At 54.4% G+C, this 21,918-nt stretch overlaps 1 protein-coding gene across 5 annotated transcripts in view; it reads right to left on the reverse strand.

Moving 5' to 3' along the window:
• The window catches only part of NOD2 (nucleotide binding oligomerization domain containing 2), a 30,390-nt gene extending 9,166 nt beyond the window's left edge, over positions 1-21,224 (reverse strand). For 2 of the 5 annotated variants that reach the window (XR_003762963.2, XM_029076046.2), the window contains exons 1-6: positions 16,649-17,100; positions 12,758-13,224; positions 11,114-11,219; positions 8,441-10,268; positions 1,161-1,244; positions 825-908 (exon numbers count right to left, since the gene is read on the reverse strand). Coding sequence is in view for 4 of the 5 variants with exons in the window: in XM_029076046.2 (XP_028931879.1) it covers positions 825-908; positions 1,161-1,244; positions 8,441-10,268; positions 11,114-11,219; positions 12,758-13,224; positions 16,649-16,652 (2,573 nt within the window). In the remaining variant the exon portion in view is untranslated. Of the gene's footprint in view, positions 1-824; positions 909-1,160; positions 1,245-8,440; positions 10,269-11,113; positions 11,220-12,757; positions 13,225-16,648; positions 17,101-20,202; positions 20,229-20,856; positions 21,001-21,135 lie in introns of those variants that run through there. The other 3 variants (XM_029076043.1, XM_029076045.1, XM_001519888.4) reach the window with 3 other exon arrangements.
• Positions 21,225-21,918: the final 694 nt, after the last annotated feature.

A 21,918-nucleotide genomic window follows, 5' to 3' on the forward strand; every position in this document is an offset into this window, starting at 1 on the left:
TCTTTGTGGGCAGAAAACCTGTCTCTTGTTTCTGTTGTACTTTCCCAAGTGCTTTGTACAGGATATTGAATCCAGGAGGTGCTTAATGAAGATCATTACAATACACCTTCAGGGTTAAGGTGAGGGATATTAGGGTCACTGTCTAGATGGATCCTATACAACAGTGTGGCCTAATGGGTAGCGCACGGGCCTGGGAATCAAAAGGAACCTGGGTTCTAGATCCAGCTCTGTCACTTGTCTCCTGTGTGACCTTGAGCAAGTCACTTCACTTCTCTGAGCCTCAGTTACCTCATCTGTAAAAGAGAGATTAAGATTTGAACCCAGTGTGGGACAGGGACCGTCTCTAATCTGATTATCTTGTATCTACCCCAGCGCTTAATACAGTGCCTGGCTTTAGTAAGCTCATTCATTCATTCAATCGTATTTATCGAGTGCTTACTGCCCTAAGTGCTTGGGACAGTAAAATGTAACAACAGACACATTCCCAGCCCACAACCAGCTCACAGTCTAGAGGGGGAGATGGACATTAACGTAAAGGAATAGATAGATAAATAAATGGCAGATATATACATACGCACTGTGGGGACGGGAGGGAGGATGAATGAAGGAGCAAATAAGAGTCGCACAGAAGGGAGTGGGAGAAAGGGAGAGGAGGGCTTAGTCAGGGCTTCTTGGAGATGTGCCTTCGATAAGGTTTTGAAGTGAGGGAGAACACATAACAAATAATTTTTTAAAGAAAAACAAAATCTCCACACTTCTGTCCCTTGGCTAACCAGAAGGACTCACTGCGTACGCCGGTTTCCCAAAAATGGCTCCCTCTTTACCTCAAGGCCAGGAAGTTCTCTTTGTATTTAAGAAGTTTGGCTAGAGAGTGAGCCGAGTCATCCGTCAGCTTGTTGTTGAATAACCTGGAGCAGACACGTTACGGGAAACACAAGGGAAGAGCAAACTCAGACTGAAGTCCCGAAAACACAAGCAATGACCCCACTCTCTTCCCTATACCAGCCTGGGGTTGCCTCGCACTGAACTTGGTCCAGACGACCTCGAACCCTCTCCCAGGGCACCAGGAAACCCAGTACTCCCTGAGGGTCCCTGGGCATTCGTGGCAGGCTCCGACGTGGCAACTGGTGGGCCACCCCAGAGTCTGTGGCTCTACTCACGCCAGCTTCTGTAAACTGTCGCAGAGAAGAGCTTGGTCCACTAGCTTGCTGATCCCGTGGTCTGAAATGTTGTTATCTCTCAAACTGCAAACAATAAAAAAAGAAAGGATGGTAGCCAAAAGAAAAAGGGGTGTCGGAAGCAGGCATCTGCCTCTCTCCGATTCACCGAGCTGTCGGGACACCCGTGTAAACGGTTCCCGGAGGGACCCCGGTGACTATGCTTAGTACAGTGCTTAGCACATGATAAGCACTTAAATATCATCATCACTGCACATCGTAGAGGGGATTTTCGTGCTGGAAAAGTATCATCATCAGTGCACATCATAGAGGGGATTTTCAAGCTGGAAAAATATCGTCGTCATTGCGCATCATAGAGGGGACTTTCGTGCTGGAAGCAAGCTGCCTTTAGCTTGACCCCGTACAATGCTTATCAAGTTTCCAAGATATCAATTGATCAAGCCCCGTGTGCAGATCACAATACAGTAGAATCGGTAGACATATTCCCTACTCTCAAGGACCTTACAGTAATCTAGCGACTCAATCGATGGTATTTATTGAGCGTATACTATGTGCAGAGCACTGTGGTGAGTGCTCGGGAAGCAGCGTGGCTCAGGGGAAAGAGCCCGGGCTTCGGAGTCGGGGGGTCACGGGTTCGACTCCCGGCTCTGCCGCTTGTCAGCTGTGTGACTGTGGGCAAGTCGCTTCACTTCTCGGGGCCTCAGTTACCTCATCTGTAAAATGGGGATTAACTGTGAGCCTCACGTGGGACAACCTGATTACCCTGTATCTACACATAGTAAGCGATTAACGAGTACCAACATCATTATTATTATTATTATTACAATACCCCAGAGTTCACAGACACAGTCCCTGCCCACAAAGAGAAGCCCCGTGACCTAGTGGTTAGAGCACATGCCTGAGAGAACATCTGGGTTCTAATCCCTGCTCCACCCCTTGGCTGCTGAATGTCCTCAGGCAAGTCACTTCACTTCTCTGTGCCCCAGTTATCTGTAAAATGGAGATTAAAACTGCAAGCCCCACGTGGGACATGACTGTGTCCAACCTCATATCTACCCCAGGACTTAGTACAGTTCTCAACAAATACCATAAAAACCAACAAAAAAATGAGGTGACACTCCAGAAGGGGAACGGTCAGTAGATATCAACTCCTTGGCTAAGACCAAGTTGAACTCATCACTTTATTTACATCACCTGTGGGCAGACAAAGGATGTCTCCAAACCACCTGAGAGAAAAGCCTTCCACCTGGAGAAATAATAGTTCTCATCCCTGCACCTGGCAGCAGGTATCTGTAGGGCTAACGGGGGTTCGGATGAATCCAGGGCCAAGAGATTTGTATCGGGTTACCGGAGGGAAGTTTAGCAGCTTGGCTTAGTGAGAAGCAGCATGGCTCAGTGGAAAGAGCACGAGCTGGGGAGTCGGAGGAGGCGGGTTCTAATCCTGCCTCCGCCACTTTTATGCTGTGTGGCCTTGGGGAAGCCGCTTCACTTCTCTGAGTCACCTCATCTGTAAAACGAGGATTAAGACCGTGAGCCCCACGTGGGACGACCTGATTACCTTGTATCTACCCCAGCGCTTAGAACGACGCTTGGCATATAGTAAGCCCTTAACAAACGCCATCGTTATTAGTATGTAGAGAATAATGTTTGAGTTGCTAAGTGGGATGACCCTAGCCGGTTAATGAAGCTGTTTATCGAGAAGGGCAACCGTCATCACCCTGTTCCTCCAAACATCTTTCAGGGTGGCTGTTGAAAATAGTAATAATTAATCATTAGGGTGTGTTAAGTCTGATCCTTACAATGTATCGAACACTGTTCTACAGCTGGAGGTTGTAAACGCCCGTAGACTGTAAGATTGGCACACGGTAGGTGCTTAACAAATACCCTCATTATTATTATCCTCATGGGTGGGGATTGAGTCTGCCAGTTTCGTTGTATTCTACTTGCCCAATCGCTTAGGACAGCGCTCTGAAGTCCTCAGTCAATAGCATCGATTTTTCGATTGGACTACATACACGTCATCAGGTCAGACGGAGTCACTCCCCCCATAGTGTTCACGGTCTAAGCAGGAGAGGACGGAAACTAAGGCTGAATAATAATAAGAATAACTGTGGTACTTGTTGAGCACTTACCATGTGCCAGGCACCGTACTAAACACTGGGGTAGATACTTGGGGAAGCAGCGTGGCTCAGCGGAAAGAGCCTGGGCTTCGGAGTCAGAGGTCATGGGTTCGACTCCCGGCTCTGCCACTTGTCAGCCGGGTGACCGTGGGCAAGTCACTTCACTTCTCTGTGCCTCAGTGACCTCATCTGTAAAACGGGGATTAACCGTGAGCCTCACGTGGGACAACCCGATTACCCTGTATCTACCCCAGCGCTTAGAACGGTGCTCCGCACATAGTAAGCGCTTAACAAATAACAACATTATTATTATTATTATTATTACAAGCAAATCGGGTTTGGACACAGTCCCTGTCCCCCGTGGGGCTCAAGGCCTCAATCCCCATTTTAGAGAAGAGGTCACGGTGGCCCAGAGAAGGGAAGTGACTTGCCTGGGGTCCCACGGCAGACAAGTGGCGGAGCCGGGATTAGAACCCATGACCTTCTGACTCCCAGGCCCCTGCTCTAGCCACTACGCCAGAGGGAGTGAACGGGTGTGGAATCCCCAATTTGCAGATGTGAGAACTGAGATGAGGGAACTGGGACCCGGAGAAGTCAAGTGACTTGCCCCAGGTCACAAAGCAGACAGGTGGTGGAGCCGGGATGAGAAGCAGCGTGGCTCAGTGAGAAGCAGCGTGGCTCAGTGGAAAGAGCACGGGCTTTGGAGTCAGGGCTCATGAGTTCGAATCCCAGCTCTGCCACTTGTCGGCTGTGTGACTGTGGGCAAGTCACTTAACTTCTCTGTGCCTCAGTTCCCTCATCTGTAAAATGGGGATTAAGACCGTGAGCCCCACGTGGGACAACCTGATTCCCCTATGTCTACCCCAGTGCTTAGAACAGTGCTCGGCACATAGTAAGCGCTTAACAAATACCAACATTATTATTATTATTAACCCGGGTCCTCTAACTCCCGGGCCCCGCCCTTTCCACTAGGCCACACTCGTCAGCTGTGTGACTTCGGGCAAGTCACTTCACTTCTCGGTGCCTCAGTTACCTCATCCGTAAAACGGGGATGAAGACTGTGAGCCCCAAGCGGGACAACCTGATTCCCCCGTGTCTACCCCGGCGCTCAGAACAGTGCTCGGCACATAGTAAGCGCTTAGCAAATACCAGCGTTATTATTATTATTATTCTCCGAAGAGACCACTGGTCCGACCCAGCAACGACAGCGCTTTGCGATCACGGAGTCCCACTCCGGCTTTCGACACTGGCGCGTTGCCTTAAACTCTGCCCACTCTCTACCACCCTAATTAATATCTGCCCCACCCCGGGTGGGAGTTCGGAAAATAAACGCAATCACCTCCCCCACTCGTCATAATTCACCCCTACCCCCAGGCGAGTGGCTGGCCACAGAGTAGATTTTCACGAGATAATCTATTTTGCATAACCGAGATGATCTTCAAGTGAATTAGTTCCGCCTGGCTCAGGGAAATGCATCACCGTTACTATGGCCACAAGAGATCCAGGCCGGCCAAAGCAGGGCGGTGTCCGAGAGGGTCAAAAAGGACCCGGGAAATCAGCAGGAGGGCAAGGATTCTGGGTTTAAGTGGAGAAACCTCTCTCGGTCCCTGAATTGCTGAGCAAGGAGAAAATTTCCTTTCTTAATCACAACTCCTCCAGGTGGCCTTCCCCGGTTAATCTCGACCTCCCACACCGTCGCTTCAGCGCTTCACGTTACTGGAACACTCCCCCCCCCCCCCCCCCCCGTTTTTTTTAATGGTTTTTGTCAAGCGCTTTCTGTGCGATATAACCCACATGGGGCTCACGGTCTGAATCTCCATTTTGTAGATTTTGTAGATTTTGTAGATTTTGAATCTCCATTTTGTAGAGAAGCAGCGTGGCTCAGTGGAAAGAGCATGGGCTTTGGAGTCAGAGGTCATGAGTTCGAATCCCAGCTCTGCCACTTGTCAGCTGTGTGACTGGGCAAGTCACTTAACTTCTCTGGGCCTCAGTTACCCCATCTGTAAAATGGGGATTAAGACTGGGAGCCCCATGTGGGACAACCTGATCCCCCCGTGTCTCCCCCAGCGCTTAGAACGGTGCTCGGCACGTAGTAAGCGCTTAACAAATACCAACATTATTATTAGATGAGGTAATTGAGGCCCAGAGAAGTGAAGTGACTTGCCCGAGGTCACAGAGAGGACAAGCGGCAGAAAGGGGGGGGGGTTAAGAATCCAGGTCCTCCTGCCCCCGAGGCCCGTGCTCCATCTACTAAGCCATTCTGCTTCCCCCTCCTCCCCGGAAGGACTTGCGTATGTAGAGAAGCAGCGTGGCTCAGTGGAAGGAGCCCGGGCGTGGGGGTCAGAGGTCATGGGTTCGAATGCCGGCTCCACCGCTTGTCAGCGGTGTGACCTTGGGCGAGTCAGCTTCTCTGGGCCTCAGTTACCTCATCTGTAAAATGGGGATTAAGACCGTGAGCCTCACGTGGGACAACCTGATTACCTGTCTACCCCAGCGCTTAGAACGGTGCTCGGCACATAGTAAGCGGTTAAAAAATACCAACATCATTCTTACCTTAAACTCGGTTGCTTCCGCTGTCTTTAATTTATTCTAGCGTCTGTCTCCCCGGGTAGATTGCCTTTCTTGAGGTCTGCTAACTCTACTGTTCTCTCCCAAGAGCTTAGTACAGTGTTCTACCCGCTAAATACTATCCAGCGCTTAGAACGGGTGCCAGGCACATAGTAAGCGCCTAACAGATACCATAATTATTACTGATTCTCAGTCGGTTTTCCATTATGAGGCAATTGGAGAGATCTACCCCAGTGCATAGAACAGTGCTCTGCACATAGTAAGCGCTTAACAAATACCAACATTATTCTCCCCCCGATTAGACCGTAAGCCCGTCAAAGGGCAGGGACTGTCTCTGTTGCCGACTTGTACATTCCAAGCGCTTAGTACAGCGCTCTGCACATAGTAAGCGCTCAATAAATACGACTGAATGAACGAATGTCCTAATAAAGAGAGCAGATTCCGTGTAGTCCGGAACGCCCCTCAAATGCGGACAAAAGAAATCTGGACCTTCCGGAAATGTGCAGGTTTTCTGAAGACTACGCGTCTCCGGTGTCCGTGCAATTTCCTCCACTTCCCTGCGGATTCAGCCCCTTCTTTTGCAGCCAGGAGGAGGAGGAGCAACGGCAGTGATAGGTCGAGGTCAATCGGCTCGCCCAGGACTCCCGTCATCCCCTCCTTCTCCGACCGGAGGGAGTGGAGCAGCGAGAGCCCATATCCAGTCCTCTTATAGCCCACCCCTACGGCCCGCTGCATGAGAACACATCCGTACACACACGTTCACACACCAGGCCTCCCGTCTGTCCCTCTGAGCCGCGGGGAGTCCAACGCTCTGCTCCTCTAGCCGTGACTCCCCGTCCCTCTTGCTGTGATAATGATAATTCCGGTATTCGTTAAGCGCTTACTATGTGCCGGGCACAGGCACTGGGGTGGACATAAATCGGGTTGGGTACAATCCCCGTCCCACGTGGGGCTCACGGTCTCAATCCCCATTTTACAGATGAGGGAACTGCGGCCCAGGGAAGTGAAGTGACTTGCCCAAGGTCACACAGCAGACACGTGGCAGAGCCGGGATTAGAACCCATGACCTGACTACCAGGCCCTTGCTCTATTCACTACGCCACGCTGCTTCTCTCATACAAGTTAGTGTCTTGTTCTGTCGCGTTGCTTTTGCGTTTCTAGTATTTCAGCCTTCCTTGGGAGTCTACGGCTGGTCCCCCTCTCCCCTCCCGTAGATGGAGAAACCTCTCTAGGGCCAAGGACGATGACTGCTTTTCACCTATGTATTTTCTTCCCAGCGCTTTGTACAGTGCTCTGCACAGAGGAACCAGTTAATCAATACCATGCTAACTTTGGGAGCCAGCTGAGTTTGAGAGAGATCAGATCTCATTTTTGCTCTGTCTTAGCCTCTCGCTCTGTGCTGGTTTTGCCCACGCCTGAGCTGCCCTTGGCGGTAACTTCTTCTCTTTGTCTCCCTGATGGTCTTCCCCCTCCTTTCCCCTTCCTGTCGGAAATACGTATCACTCAGAAATTTAGAAAAATTAAAAATCTGCACACAGCGAGAATTGAGCATTCCAGACTTTCAAGGCTGCGCTCGCTCCCCCGGGAGTTCGGATGCAGTGGGATTTAGGGCCCAAGATCGGAGGAGTAGTCTGTCCTAGTCTCACCGTGGGACACGTTGAGCCGATTTTTTGAAAAGGAAGTGAGGGGGGAATTTCAGAAGACGGCGGGAAAGGGGTAATGGCCCAAGAGGAAATTGGAGACGCTGGCATGGGCCGAAGAGGTACTACAGTGTGACTTCTTAATATGTATCAGGAAAGTCTCTCGGGGGCCTCTTCGGAAGCAGCCCGGCCTAGCGGATGGACCATGGGACCGAGAGTCAGAAGGATCTGGGTTCCAATCCCAGCTCCTCCACGTGTCTGCTTGTGACCTGGGGCAGTCACTTCACTTCTCTGTGCTTCAATTCCCTCATCTGTAAAATGGGGATTAAGTCTGTGTCCCTACCCCAGTCCGTAGTAAGGTGCCTGGTACATAGGAAGTGCTTAACGAACACCTTAAAAAAGAAGTCAAGGAAACGCCATCAACCTGGTCACACTCTAGAATTCTCTTTGGCTATTTCCCCAGCTCTGGAGAAGTCGGGCGGTTAGGATGAACAGAGGAAAAGGACCATCTTCCCCGGCGCTTAGTACAGTGCTCGGCACCTAGCAAACGCTGAGTAAATACCACGATCATTACTGATATTAAAATCGCTATCGTCACTTGAGAGCCGGCGGGGTTCGCTCCGCCGAAGAGCAGGCCGATCCAGACCCCCCACTCCGGGAGTGCTGCGAAGGAGAGCTGCCGTTCCAAGCAGCTCGCGCCCGGAGAGGCGCCAGTTCTCCCAGCTAACTGAGCCGCGCCGCGCGTTCCCCGCGGGAGAGGCAGCTAGACTCACCCACGGGGCGAGTCTCCCGCTCGCCGCGGACAGGGCACGGGCCTGTTTACTGTCGTACCGTGCTCTCTCGAGCGCTTAATACAGTGCTCTGCACCCAGTAAGGGCTCAGTAAAAACGACTGAACGAGTGAAGGTATTTCCGAGCAAAACAAGGGCACTCACTATAGGGCTCTGCAAACCTTCAGGCAGGGCAGGAGCTGCTCGAGACCCACGTCCCCCACGGAGTTGTAGTCGAGCTGCAGAGACACGGGGCGCCTCAGGAAGCGGAGCACGAAGGCCAGGGCCGCGCACTCGGCCGGGCCGACCCCACAGTAGGTCAGTTTCACGTGCTCCACCTCGAAGCCCCGCACGGCTCGGCGGGCCAGGCCCTCGTCCTGCATCTCGTAGAGGCTCTTGATGAGCCAGAGGAAGGCGGGCAGGGCGTGGAGGCTCTTGAGTTCTCCAGGCACCGCCGGCGGGATGGACCTGAAGTGTCTCTCGATGCCCCGGGCCAGGCACTTCCGCGCGGACGCCCGCTTCCTGAGCAGCGCCTCCGACCCGTGGCTCTCCGCCAGCGGGGCGAAGTTGGTCCCGGAGAGCAGGCCCGCCAGGAAGCTGGCCGTGAGTTGGACGTCGACGGTCTCCGCGCCCCAGGGGAGGGAGCCGGGCCTCCCCTCCTCTCGCCGGGCGGCCGGGATGCAGAGCCGGGGGTAGAGGAGCTCCAGGACGCGGCTCTTCCGGGGGCGGTGAAACAGGTGTCCGACGGCGGCCGGGGCGACGTCGCCGTGCAGGAGGAGGTAGAGGGCGGCCAAGAAGCACTGGAAGGTGACGTGCAGGAACTCGAAGCGGGCCTCCGGGGAGCCGCCGGCCCCTCCGGCCGAGCCCTTGGAGGGCACCAGGAAGCCGAGAGACAGGTCCTCCGCGCTCACCCCCGCCGCCTGCAGCTGCCCGGCCGAAAACACGTAGCAGCCCGCCCCCAGGCCCCCGAGCGCCAGCTCCCCCAGGCGCAGGAGGGCGGGCAGCCTCCCCCGCCAGACCCCTCCGGCCGGGCCCCGGTCCCCCTCCAGCGGGGAGCGCAGCACCAGGTGCCGCACGATCAGGAAGTACATGTCGGTCATGGTCTTCGGGGCCCCGCCGCCACCGCCCTGCCGAAGCCGCAGGAGCTCCACGTGGCACCGGGACACGATCCACGAGAAGACGGGAACGTGGCACAGGCCGCGGAGGGCCGGGGTGGCCCCGACCAGGCGGACGATCCGGTCGGCCACCCTGGGGTCGCCGTGGTGCTTCCGCATGAAGCGCTCGACGGCCTCCTGGGAGAAGCCCCGCAGGCCGACCTCTTTCCGGACGTACTTCCGCAGGCAGGCGGTCACCGCCTCCGGCCGGCTGCTCAGCACCTTCCGGGATCCCTTCATCAGGTTGCCCTGGATGAGGTTGACCAGCAGGTTCTGGACCGAGGTGGGCTCCGTCGGGGAGCAGTGCCGCACCCCCTCGGCGAACCTGAACCTGAACTCGTCCAACCCGTCGAAGGTGAGCAGGACCCGCTGGGGGCGGTCGAGGATGAACCGGAAGAGGTCCCGCTGCCGGCCGTCGGGCCAGCAGCAGTGCTCGAAGAAGAGCGTCCTCACCGACACCGGCTTCCCCAGGCGCTGCAGCTGCCGGCAGCTGAAGGGGAAGACCAAGAGGCAGTCCTGGAACGCCCGGCCCGTCGCCCACAGCCAGACCAGCCGCTGCAGGAGCGTGGTCTTCCCGCTCCCGGCTCCCCCCACCAGGAGCACCGTGTCGGCGTCCTCGTTGAGGGAGCCGCCGGGATCGAAGAGGTCGGGGAGGCCGAGGGGGGCCGGGCCTTTCCGCCAGGGCTCCGAGGCCCCGTCGATCTTCCGGATCTCCAGGGCGTTCTCCGTGTAAACGTCCTCCAGACATAAATTCTCCATCCCATCGTAGGTGCTGAGGAAGCGGGACTGGGCAGAGAGCGTGGCCCTCAGCTTGGACTGGTACTTCTCAAAGACGCCATCTGGCAGAGGGAGAGGCCAATGGGCAGGGTGAAACGTCGACATGAGGAATTTGCTCAAGGTTGCGCTCGCCTAGCCCAGGAGGCTCTGGAGCGCGACGGGGCCAGTCAGTCCAATACCAATCCGATCGCCTGAGCATCTTCTGCTCTTTCCCAAGCACTTACTGGGCCCGGGAGTCAGAAGGACCGGGTTCCGACCCCAGCTCTGCCACCTGACTGCTGTCTGACCTCGGGCAAGTCACTTTACTTCTCTGGGCCCCGGTTACCTCGTCCGAAAAACGGGGATGAAGACGAGAGCCCCGCGTGGGACGGGGACCGTGTCCAACCTGATTACCTTGTACCTCTCCCGGTGCTTCGAACCGCGCTTCAGACGTGATGCTTAACAAATACCATAATGATCATTACTCCTTTAGACCGCAAGCTCCCTGGGGGCAGGGGACACGCCTACCAACCCTGTTATATTGTACTCTCCTAGACGCCTAGTACAGTGCTCTGGTTACACTGATTGATCGGTATGCAAGTAGGTGCTCGAGGCAGACGACTATCTCAGGAGATTCTAGATCCTATCTCCACCCGGCACCCCTCTTTATGCTCTTACGCAGTGGGGAACGGTTCTTATTTTAGATTCCGACACAAATTGGACCTGCCAGCGGGGAGGTGTCGCGGTGCGGTTCACGTCGGGAGGGAGAACTCGGAGAACCCCTCGGTGGAGTTGAGTTCTTACGGGGACCAAATATCCTCTTCCAACGAAAGAGGGAAGAATTCAACTCCGAACGGCTGCTGATTGCACGTTCTGTCTGGAGGATTGCTGTGGTCAGCAAATTAAACTCAGGGCAGGGGCTACGTACCGTCAGGCAGTGGAGCGGGCAGGTCCGGTAACTGCTGAACACGATGGAGGAGAAACTCGACCATTCCATTTTCTTTGGCTTTAGCCAGATCCAGGAGTCGCCTTGCCTTTGGAAAAATCACAAAAATACCATCACGTGACCACCAGAGCTTTAAAACGAAGTCGCTCGGAATTAGCACGGTGGACGGCACATGGTAAGAACTTAAATTCCACAGTTATTATTATTACTAAGCGAAGCCCCCCGAACGGTTTCCTGACGGAACTGTGAGATCTCATTAAGGCCCTGCGACCAACGTGAAACAAAAAATGTGAACTTTAAGGTGATAGTGCCCCATATGGAATGAGCTTACAGTCTACGGGGGAGATTATACAGGCAGATCAGGCAACCCCCTCCCTTCTTTTCTGGCCTTCCTTCCCATCAGCTTCATTAAGGGGAGAGGGGCTCGCTCCCTGCGAATTCAGCTCTGAAGAGGTTCCACATTCATCCACTATTAGGAGGAGAAAAGAGACAGAGGAGATCATCCTTCTCTCCCTTCCTTTTATCAAGAACAGCTCAGGGGCTGGGCTCCAAACAGGAGCACCCCTTACTCGGATCCACATAAGTCAGGCGTCAAACCCCTTTGCTTCCTAGGAAATTAAGTAGTAGTAGGAATAATAATAGAAATAATTCTGTTTTCTTCTATTCCATTTCATTCTGTTGAACTGTACTCTCCCAAACACTTAGTACAGTGCTCTGCACATAGTACGTTCTCAGTAAATACCAGATTGATCAATATTGTTAATTATTATTACAAACAATGGTGATACAATAACAATAGTAGCTGGTAAGTGCTTACTGCGTACCAACCACGATCCTAAGCACTGGGAGAGATACAAGTTACGGTCCCTGTCCCACATGGGACTCAGAGGCTAAGGGAGAGGGGGAGCAGATTCGGAATCCCCATTTTACAGATGAGGAACCTGAGGCCCAGAGAAGTGAAGAGGCCTGCCCCAGCTCACGCGGCAGACGAGTGGCGGAGCTGGGATCAGAACCCAGATCTTCTGACTTCCAGGCCGGTGCCCTTTCTTCTTTTCCTCGCTACGGCCCCGCGGCCGACAGGATCTTTTGAATGACCCAAATCCGACCATTACGCCGCACTGCCAACATTTAGTCCCGTACATTTTCTGTTTGTTTTATGATACTTGTTAAGCAATTACCATGTTCCAAACCCTGTTCGAAGGACTGAGGTAGATACAAGTTAATTAGGTCAGTCAGAGTCCCTGTCCCACATGAGGGCTCAAAACCTTAAGTAGGAGGAAAATTAGGTATCGAATTTCCATTTGCAGCTGAGGGAACTGAAGCACACAGAAGTTAAGTGACTCGTTCAAGATCACACAGCAAGCACTGGCAGAGCAATTGGAACCCAGATCCTCTGACTTCCAGGCCCAGGCCCTCTCCACTGGGCCACACCGCTTCTCGCTGTGCTCAGCGAAAGCTCAGTCGAAACAATTACTACCTGTCTTATTCAGTCAACTGGACTCCAAGTCCTCTGCGGACCGGGGTCGCGACTGTCACCTCTCGTACTGTACCCGCCCAAGCGCTCGGTACGGTGCTCTGCACGTAGTCGGCGTTCGATCGACGGGCACAGAACAACCCCGGCCCTACCTGCTGCGAGGTCGTAAATATGGGCAGCCTGATCTCATCACACTCATACTTGGAGACGAAGCCCCGATCGAGTAAAAGTCTCAAGAGGTCGTCCAGGTGGCCGTAGATCTTCCTGACGACGGCCGGCCTCTGTCTCTGCAGGTCCCAGATTGGGCCGGAAGCCTCCGGGAGCCGCTCCCAGGAGCCGCCCGCCCGCCGAACCTCCCGCTCGGCTTCCCGCACCGCGGCCACCAGGAGCTCGCCGCTCCGGCCGCCTTTATTCCCGACGATGTCCAGGAGGCGCCGGGCCAGCTGGGACGGAGGATGTCCACGGACGCTCACGCTCTCGTAGTCCTCCCAGGTGAGCACGTCCCATGAGAGCAGGAAGTCCAGCACGCTCTCGAAGGTCTCCGTCGAGCCTCTGCCCAGCTGGGCCACCAGCTGGCTTCTCTGCGCCCGGAAAGTCTCAGGCGGGAGCATCGTTCGTCCTGAGAGAAGAGAGAGGAAGGAGATGAACCGGTGCGGACTCCACCTGTCAAGGCCAAAGCCGTCCCCGGAGACCAGGGAAACACACTCTGAGGGAATCCGGAGTGGTCCGAAATATCCCCGCACACTGGCTGGACGAATCTGTGTCCACCCTGGGCCTTACCCACCTAGAGGATAATAAAAATAATAATAATAATGGTATTCGCTAATCGCTTACTAAATGCCAAACACTGTTCAAAGCCCTGGGGCAGATACGAGCCAGTCAGGTTGGACACGAGGCCCCGTCCCTCATGGGGTTGACGGTCTCAATCCCCATTTTACAGATGAGGTAACTGAAGCCAAGAAAAGTTAAGTGACTTGTCCAAGGTCACACAGCAGACAAGCGGCAGAACTGGGATTAGAAAACAGGTCCTTCTGACTTCCAGGCCTACATTCTTTATCCTAGGCCACGCCGCTTCTGAAGGACGGAGACATGGGGCAGTCCTGCCCGACCAACACATGACCGTTGGAAATCCTCCCTTTTCAATCCGACGGAGGACCCAAACACGACGGGAAACTTACAGAACCTACCGAACCTTGGATCAGAACACACGGGACCACACGAGGAACACATTCGACGTGGAGTCACGCGAGCGTTTTTCAGAGACCGACACAGAGGCTAATGGGAAAGTGTGTAATTGTTTTCTGCCTTTCCTGTGGGACCGTTGGGAGGAACAAACAAGCGAGTAAGGAGGTGAAGGAGGGGAGGGATCATGCTTTCTACTTTGTCTTTAGAACATCTTAGTCTTCTCGTGGGCTTTTAAGGAAATTTCCAACCCAGGGAAAATCCAAAGGAAAAATCCCCAGAAAACATCACAGAAAGCCACATCCTCCCTAATTCCCCCGCCCCGGACTCGGAGTCCACCACTGCCTCAGACGGCAGAGAACACGGCGGACACGGGGGCGGGGGTGACCAACTGCCATAGCCCCTAATTAAACAATCATTGTGGTATCTGGTAAGCACTTACTATGTGCCAAGCACTGTTTTAAGCACTGGGCACTGTTCTAAAAGCCGTACCAAGCTCTGGGGCAGATACGAGATAATCAGCGTAGCTCAGTGGAAAGAGCCCGGGCTTGGGAGTCAGAGGTCATGGGTTGGAATCCCGGCTCTGCCACTTGGCAGCCGTGTGACTGTGGGCAAGTCACTTCACTTCTCAGTGCCTCAGTTACCTCATCTGCAAAATGGGGATTAACTGTGAGCCTGGCATGGGACAACCTGATTACCCTGTATCTCCCCCAGCGCTTAGAACAGTGCTCTGCGCATAGTAAGCGCTTAACGAATACCAACGGTATAATCAGGTCCCACACGAGGCTCACAGTCTGAGCAGGAGGAAGAACAGGTATTGAATCCCCATTCTGTCGATGGGAGAACCGAGGCACAGAGAAGTTGACTGACTGACCCAAAGCCACACAGCAGGTCTGCGGCGGAGTTGGGATGAGAACCCAGGCCTGTGCGTTTTCCACTAGGCCATGCAGCTTCTCTAATCAGTAGCATTTATTGAGTGCTTAAATTGTCCGGATCCCCGTACTAAGCCCTTGGAAACTTGCCGTGGACAGGGAACCAACTCTGCCAACTCTGTTTTATTGTACTCTCCCAAGCACTCAGTACGGTACTCTGCGCACAGTTAGCACTCAGTAAATACGATCGATCGATTGGAAGAGTATAATAAAGTAAGAGGTTACAACTCCTTCTTTCAAGGATCTTAATGATGCCCCTCAGCTACCGGATGTTTGGAGACAAGAAAGAAGCGATCTCTCCTAAGAGAACAGATTCAGTCCTTTGCGGCACTGCTCGGGAGCTAAGAAATGCTAATCCAGACTGCTGGAAGGATACCGGGCCGACTCTGCCGCTTCGATAAATCTGGGAGGGGAACTCTCAGAGGAAAGAGTCAGGTGGACGGAACATATTCCGAGATTAATCGATCAATCGATGGTATTTGTGGAGTGCTTATTATATGCACAGCACTGTTCTACGCGTTTGGGAGGGTACAATACAAGAGAATTAGCAGACATGTTCCCTGCCCAAAATGAGCTTACGGTTTGGAGGGGGAGATAGACATTAATATGAATGAAGCCTAGAGGCATTCATTCATTCATTCAATAGTATTTATTAATAATAATAGTAATAATAATGTTGGTATTTAAGTGCTTACTATGTGCCAAGCACTGTTCTAAGCGCTGGGGGAGATACAGGGTAACCAGGTTGTCCCACCTGGGGCTCACAGTCTTCATCCCTATTTGACAGATGGGGTAACTGAGGCACAGAGAAGTTAAGTGACTTGCCCAAGGTCACACAGCTGGCAAGTGGCTGAGGCGGGTTGTGAACCCATGACCTCTGGCTCCCAAGCCCGGGCTCTTTCCACTGAGCCACGCTGCTTCTCTGAGCGCTTACTATGTGCAGGGCACTGTACCAAGCGCTTGGAATGAACAATTTGGCAACAGATAGAGACAACCCCTGCCCGGTGACGGGCTCGAAGTCTAAACAGGGGAGACAGACAGCAAAGCAAAACTGAACAAAACAAAAACAAGACAACAGCATCAAGACAAATAGAATCAAGGAGATGTACACCTCATTATCAAAATAAATAGGGTAATAAATATCATATACAAATGAGCACAGTGCTGAGAGGAGGGGAAGGGGGAAGAGTAGAGGGTGGGGGGAGGAATGAGAGCTGGAATTAGGCTTCAGGTCTCCTGACTCCTAAATTTTTTTTTAGAACGGTACTTAAGTGCTTACTCTTAGACACTAGATAATCAGTCGAACACAGTCCATGTCCCAGATGCGGCTCACGGTTTTTAATTCATTTAATTCATTCATTTAATCCTATTTACTAAGCGCTTACTGTATGCAGAGCACTCTACTAAGCGTTTGGGTAAGTACAGTACAACATTAAAGAATGGCAGTCGCTGCCCACAACAAGCCAACGGTCTACGGGGAGAAAGGCTTAATCTTAATTAACATTATTATTGTTCATGATAGTATTTGTTAAGCACTTTCTACGTGCCAGGCTCCGTACTAAGTGCTAGGGCGGGACAGAAGCACACTGGGTCGGACACAGTTCCCGCCCCATACGGGGCTCACGGCCTTCATCCCCGTTTTATATTTGAGGGAACTGAGGCACAGAGAAGCGAAGTGACTCGCTGTCATCCGCTGCACCCGGATGGGTTCAAAGATAAGGGCGGCAAGAGGGAGAGACCAGGGTCAAAGAGGCTTCACCGAAGCGAATTCATCTTTCCCTTCTGGAAGTTACTCACACACGGTGAAGCACCTAGCTCGCTACCACCGGCACTTCCCACTTGGGAGGAATTCACTTGCGTCACTAGCCCGTGGCGAAGCCTCCTAGCTCCCACCCACAAACACTTCCCACTCGGGAGGAATCCACTTACGCATCACACGCACGTAGCAGAGCGCCCTGGCTTCCAGCCCCACGGGCGTTCAGTGGGACGCCCTCCTGTCCCACGGCTCCTCAGTCGGTAGAGAGTGGGCATCTAACGCCCCGGGCAGAGGAGCCGGGCGGCTGGCAGCCGCATGTCTCAATCCGCTGGCCAGAACGTCAGAGGCGGCGGGGGTTTATCACCCGTCCTTCCGGACCGTTCGGGCCGCTGGTCTCCGCCTGTCCAATCTCCGTTCCCCCTCCCGGCTTCACACCTTATTTGGTCGGCACGGGAGCGAGGGACACCTTCCGTCCTCCTGGCCTGGGAAGTCTAGCAGTTTTAGTTGCGGGGGTGGTGTCCCGCCTGCGCTTTCGAGTCCCGCTTTGCTAGCTCGGGCGGTCACAAGACACCGTCTGCCCTTGAGTTGGTGGGTGCCTCGGTTTACCTTGGATCACTTACCCAAGGTCACACAGCAGACAGGTGGTGAAGCCAGCATTAGAACCCAGGTCCTCCTGACTCCCGGGCCCACGCTCTATCCGCTAGATCACACTGCTTCCGATTATATTATCGTACGGTATTTGTGAAGCATTTACTTTGTACCCAGCACTGTTCTAAGCGCTAGAGCAGATGCAAGATAATCAGGTTGGGCACAGCCCCTATCCCACATAGGACTCCCAGTCTAAGAAGGAGAGAGAACAGAAATCTCATCCCCGTTGTATAGACGAGGAAACGGAGGGCCAGAGAACCGAATCGACTTGCCCAAGGTCACACAGAAGGCAAGTGGCAGAGCTGGGATTCGAACCAAAGTCTCCTGGCTCCCGGCCCACGTTCTCTCCATTAGGCCCGGGCCCGTGCGGTCGTCAGCTAGAAAATGAAAGTCGAAAATTCCCCGCCCAATGGAGGAGAGGAAGAAACACCCGATTCCACATATACTCGTCGAGTTTGGAACTTCTGCAAAAACGCTGTCGTCTGGCCCGCCCCACGCTCAGACCAGCCCAGATCACTGAAAGCCGGGCCCAGAGCGCTGAGAAGCAAACTAAACAGCAAAAAGGCTCAGAGTTAGACGTTTAAAAGAACTTCCTGATCACAAGGGCTGCGACACCCTGAAATGAGTTGTGCCACTTCCTGCTCTCGAGGTCTTCGGAGGCCGGGATGGGGGCCGATCAATCCGTCGATCCATCGCTGCTATTTATGGAGCGTTTTTTACGTGTAAAGCACCGAACTAAGCGCTTGGGAGAGTACAACATGCCGGAGTCGGTAGATACTTTCCTTACCCACGACAAGCTTTACAGCCCAACGATGATAATAAAAATAACCGCTGTATTCGTTAAGCACCTACTATACGCCAAGCACTGTACTAAATGCCGGGGTAGGTGGGACACGGTCCCCGTCCCACGTGGGGCTCGCAGTCTCGATCTTCATTTAACAGATGAGGTGTCCGAGGCCCAGAGAAGGGAAGCGACCTGCCCAAGGTCACACAGCAGACAGGCGGCGGAACAGGGATCAGAACCCGTGACCTTCTGACTCCCGGGCCCGGGCTCTATCCGCTCCGCCGTACCGCTGCTCTAGAGGCGGGTGTCTGGGGGGCCTTGAGAAATTGACCTCTGGAGGTTCCACTCTTCCAGAAAGGATGCCTGGGAATCACCAGGACTGGGAACGCCCGATAAGTCCTCGCCACCGAAGCCGCGAGGAGCCGAGCCTCGAGGGATCGGCCCAAGGCCGAGTCACACCTCCCACGCGCCGCCATCCTGTGACCTGCACCGTGGCACGGTCATCACAAGGGCCGTGACCTCATCACGAGGAGAGAGATGCTCCCTCCTCCCCCTATCCCTTGCCACCGGGAACCGGCGTACCGTTTATGATAATAATAATAATAATGATGATGTTGGCATTTGTTAAGCGCTTACCATGCGCAGAGCACCGTTCTGAGCGCCGGGGTAGATCCAGGGTCATCGGGTCGTCCCACGGGAGGCTCACAGTTAATCCCCATTTTACAGACGAGGGAACCGAGGCCCGGAGAAGTGAAGTGACTCGCCCGCGGTCACACAGCCGCCAAGCGGCAGAGCCGGGATTCGAACCCACGACCTCCGACTCCCAAGCCCGGGCTCTTTCCGCTGAGCCGCGTGATCCCGGCTCCGCCACCTGTCAGCTGTGTGACTGTGGGCGAGTCGCTTCACTTCTCTGTGCTTCAGTTCCCTCATCTGCAAAATGGAGATTAAGACTGTGAGCCGCCCGTGGGACGACCCGATGACCCTGTACCTCCCCCGGCGCTTAGAACAGTGCTCCGCACATGGTAAGCGCTTAACAAATAGCAACATATCATTACGTGGCTCACCCTCAGTAACGGAGGGGTAGAAAATGGCAAGAACAAGCTTATGGGAGGAACAACTGGGCTAAATGTAGCCCCCCTACTTTCTTAGGGCCACCCGGGGCGGGAGCCCCGGATCGATGGCGTCGACCCCGGGTGAATCCGAGGTACCTCGCGGTGAGTCGTATCGCGCGCGGTAAGCGCTCGGTAAATTCGACGGAATGAGTGAACAGGGCGGTTGGCCACGTTTCCCATGTGTGCCTGCGGTCTGACGACGTCAGGATAAAAAACAGGAAATTCCAGTCCCTGTGATTCCCAGGCAAAGGAACCCCGGGAGGCTCGGATCTCCACAGACCGCCGAGTTCGGCGCCAAGCCCTGCACTTGGCAGGGCGGCCTGGCGGAAAGAGTACGGGCCCGGGAGGTGGAAGGACCCGAGTTCTAATTCCGGCCCCACCCCTCGTCGGCTGCGGGACCTCGGGCGAGCCCCTTAATTTCTCTGCGTCCCAGTTACCCCATCCGTAAAACGGGGATGGAAAACTGTGAGCCGGGGACGCTTCTCCAATTCTGTAGTTTCTCTGGCCGTCCGGGCGGTTCTTTCCCACCGCTCCCCACGGCCCCTGGGCCGGGCAGCTGCCGCTACGGGACGCGGCACGCACCCGGAGCCTACTAGACCCGCACGGGGGAGGTTGTACTTTAACAGCTTTTACGTTCCCGCTCCTGTAAAGCGACGCAGCGGGAACTGCCAAAATGAGCACCACACGAGGCTCGAATCCCGGCTCTTGTCAGCCGTGTGACTGTGGGCAAGCCACTTAACTTCTCTGGGCCTCAGTTACCTCATCTGTAAAAAGGGGATGAAGACCGTGAGCCTCACGTGGGACAACCTGATCACCTGTATCTACCCCAGCGCTTAGAACAGTGCCCTGCACATAGTAAGCGCTCAACAAATACCAACATTATTATTATTATTATTACAGCTCGGTCCAACTGCCCCCAGGAAGGGCCAGCACTCCTTGGGAGGCAGGGAATAGAGCACGGGCCTGGGAGACGGGAAGACCTGGGTTCTAATCCCGCCTCGGCCACTTGTCTGCTGGGTGACCTAGGACTTCGCTTCTCGCAGCCTCGGTCACCTCACTTGGAAAATAGGGATTAAGCCCGGGAGCCCCATCTGGGACAGGGACTGTGTCTAACCTGATTTGCTTGTATCCACCCCAGCGCTAAGCGCGTAACAAATACCACAGTTATTATTATTATTCTAACCTTGGCTCCACCACTCGTCTGCCGTATGATCTTGGGCAAATGGCTTCACTCCTCCGGGCCTCATTTCCCACATCTGTAAAATGGGGATTAACACACGTAAACGCCCTGTGGGACATGGACTGGGTCCTACCTGATAACTCGTATCTTTTACCCCAGCGCTTATTACAGTGCCCGGCGCACAGTAAGCTCTTAACAGAGAACAGAGAAGCAGCGTGGCTCGGTGGAAAGTGCCCGGGCCTGGGAGTCCGAGGTCACGGGTTCTAATCCCGGCTCCGCCACCTGTCAGCTGTGTGACTTCGGGCGAGTCACTTAACTTCTCGGTGCTTCCGTTACCTCGACTGACAAATGGGGATGAAGACTGTGAGCTCCAGATGGGACAACCCGATTACCTTGTATCTCCCCCAGCGCTTAGAACGGTGCGTGGCACATAGTACGCGCCTGACGAATACTATCGTTATTATTAACGACAGATATCATTTTTTAAAAAAACAGACTTTAGTGCCCGGCTCCCTCTCTAGATTGTAAACTTCTCGAAGGCAGGGATCGAGTCTACTTACCGTAGCGTACCCTCCCAAGAGCTCACAATAAGGGATCGGTAAATACCGACGATCAATCGACCGAGCAGTCGGTCGGTCGCGCCGATCGAGCACTCACCGGGGGCAGGGCACGCAGCACGATACAACGATAAACAGACACGTAGGAACAGCGAAGCCCAGAACGCTCCGGCCTCGGAATTCTCCGCTGACGATTAATCTCGTTGGACAGGTTCGTTCCCGGAAGCCGCTCCTCTTCCCAGAGCTGCAGACCAGGAGGGAAAGGGAGGCTGAGGACTGGATGGGAATGAGCTAGCGGGATCCAGAAAATGAAAGCGGGACAGAAAAGGGAACGCAAGGATCCCGGCCGCGGCGCCGAAGAAGAGGGCCGACAACTTACTCTGCCCCGCCGAGCTGCCCTCCTGGGCTGGACGACGGTTATTGTTTCTGTCCGTCCGTCTCCCCCGATTAGACCGCGAGCCCGTCAGTGGGCAGGGACCGTCTCTGTCCGTCGCCGAACTGTCCATTCCGAGCGCTTAGTACGGTGCTCTGCACGTAGTAAGCGCTCAATAAATACTACTGAATGAATGAACAGTGGTACCCGGCCCTGCCAGCTTCCGTCTCCCCTGCCTTTCCCCTCCCTCCTGTCCTCCCAGCCTGACTTTCCGGGCCAGACGGGCGAGGGGGAAGCAGTACGGGAGCAGGTGTGCCGATGCCGGCGGTCGGGGGTCCTGGGTTCTAATCCCGGCTCCGCCGTCTATCAGCCGGGTGACTTTCGGCAAGTCGATTCACTTCTCCGGGCCTCGGTTCTCGTCTTCTCTGACCGGGAGCGACTCCACGGACATCATCTCTCCCCGAACGCCCCGCCTCCACCGCAAGCGTGTTCCATAGGGTCTTCTCGGTAAAAATACAGAAGTGGTTTACCGTCGCCTCCTTCCGCGCAGTCGACTTGCGTCTCCGCTCTCGACTCCCTCCCGTGACGCCGCCGCCCGGCGCGGGGGAATTCTGAGCGGTAGCAGGTGGCCTTCCCCCCGCTAGCCACTGGCCAAGCTAGGAATGGAACGGATGCGCCTCCGCTTGACCCTCCCTCCCACAGTCAAGATCGGTAGAGTACGGGAAACTCTCCAGGTGCCGTCCTGAGGCGGGGTGCCTCAGTTCCCTCATCTGTAAAAGGGGGATGAAG

The sequence above is a fragment of the Ornithorhynchus anatinus genome, chromosome 11 (assembly GCF_004115215.2).
Source record: "Ornithorhynchus anatinus isolate Pmale09 chromosome 11, mOrnAna1.pri.v4, whole genome shotgun sequence".
Classification (NCBI taxonomy): Eukaryota; Metazoa; Chordata; class Mammalia; order Monotremata; family Ornithorhynchidae; genus Ornithorhynchus; species Ornithorhynchus anatinus.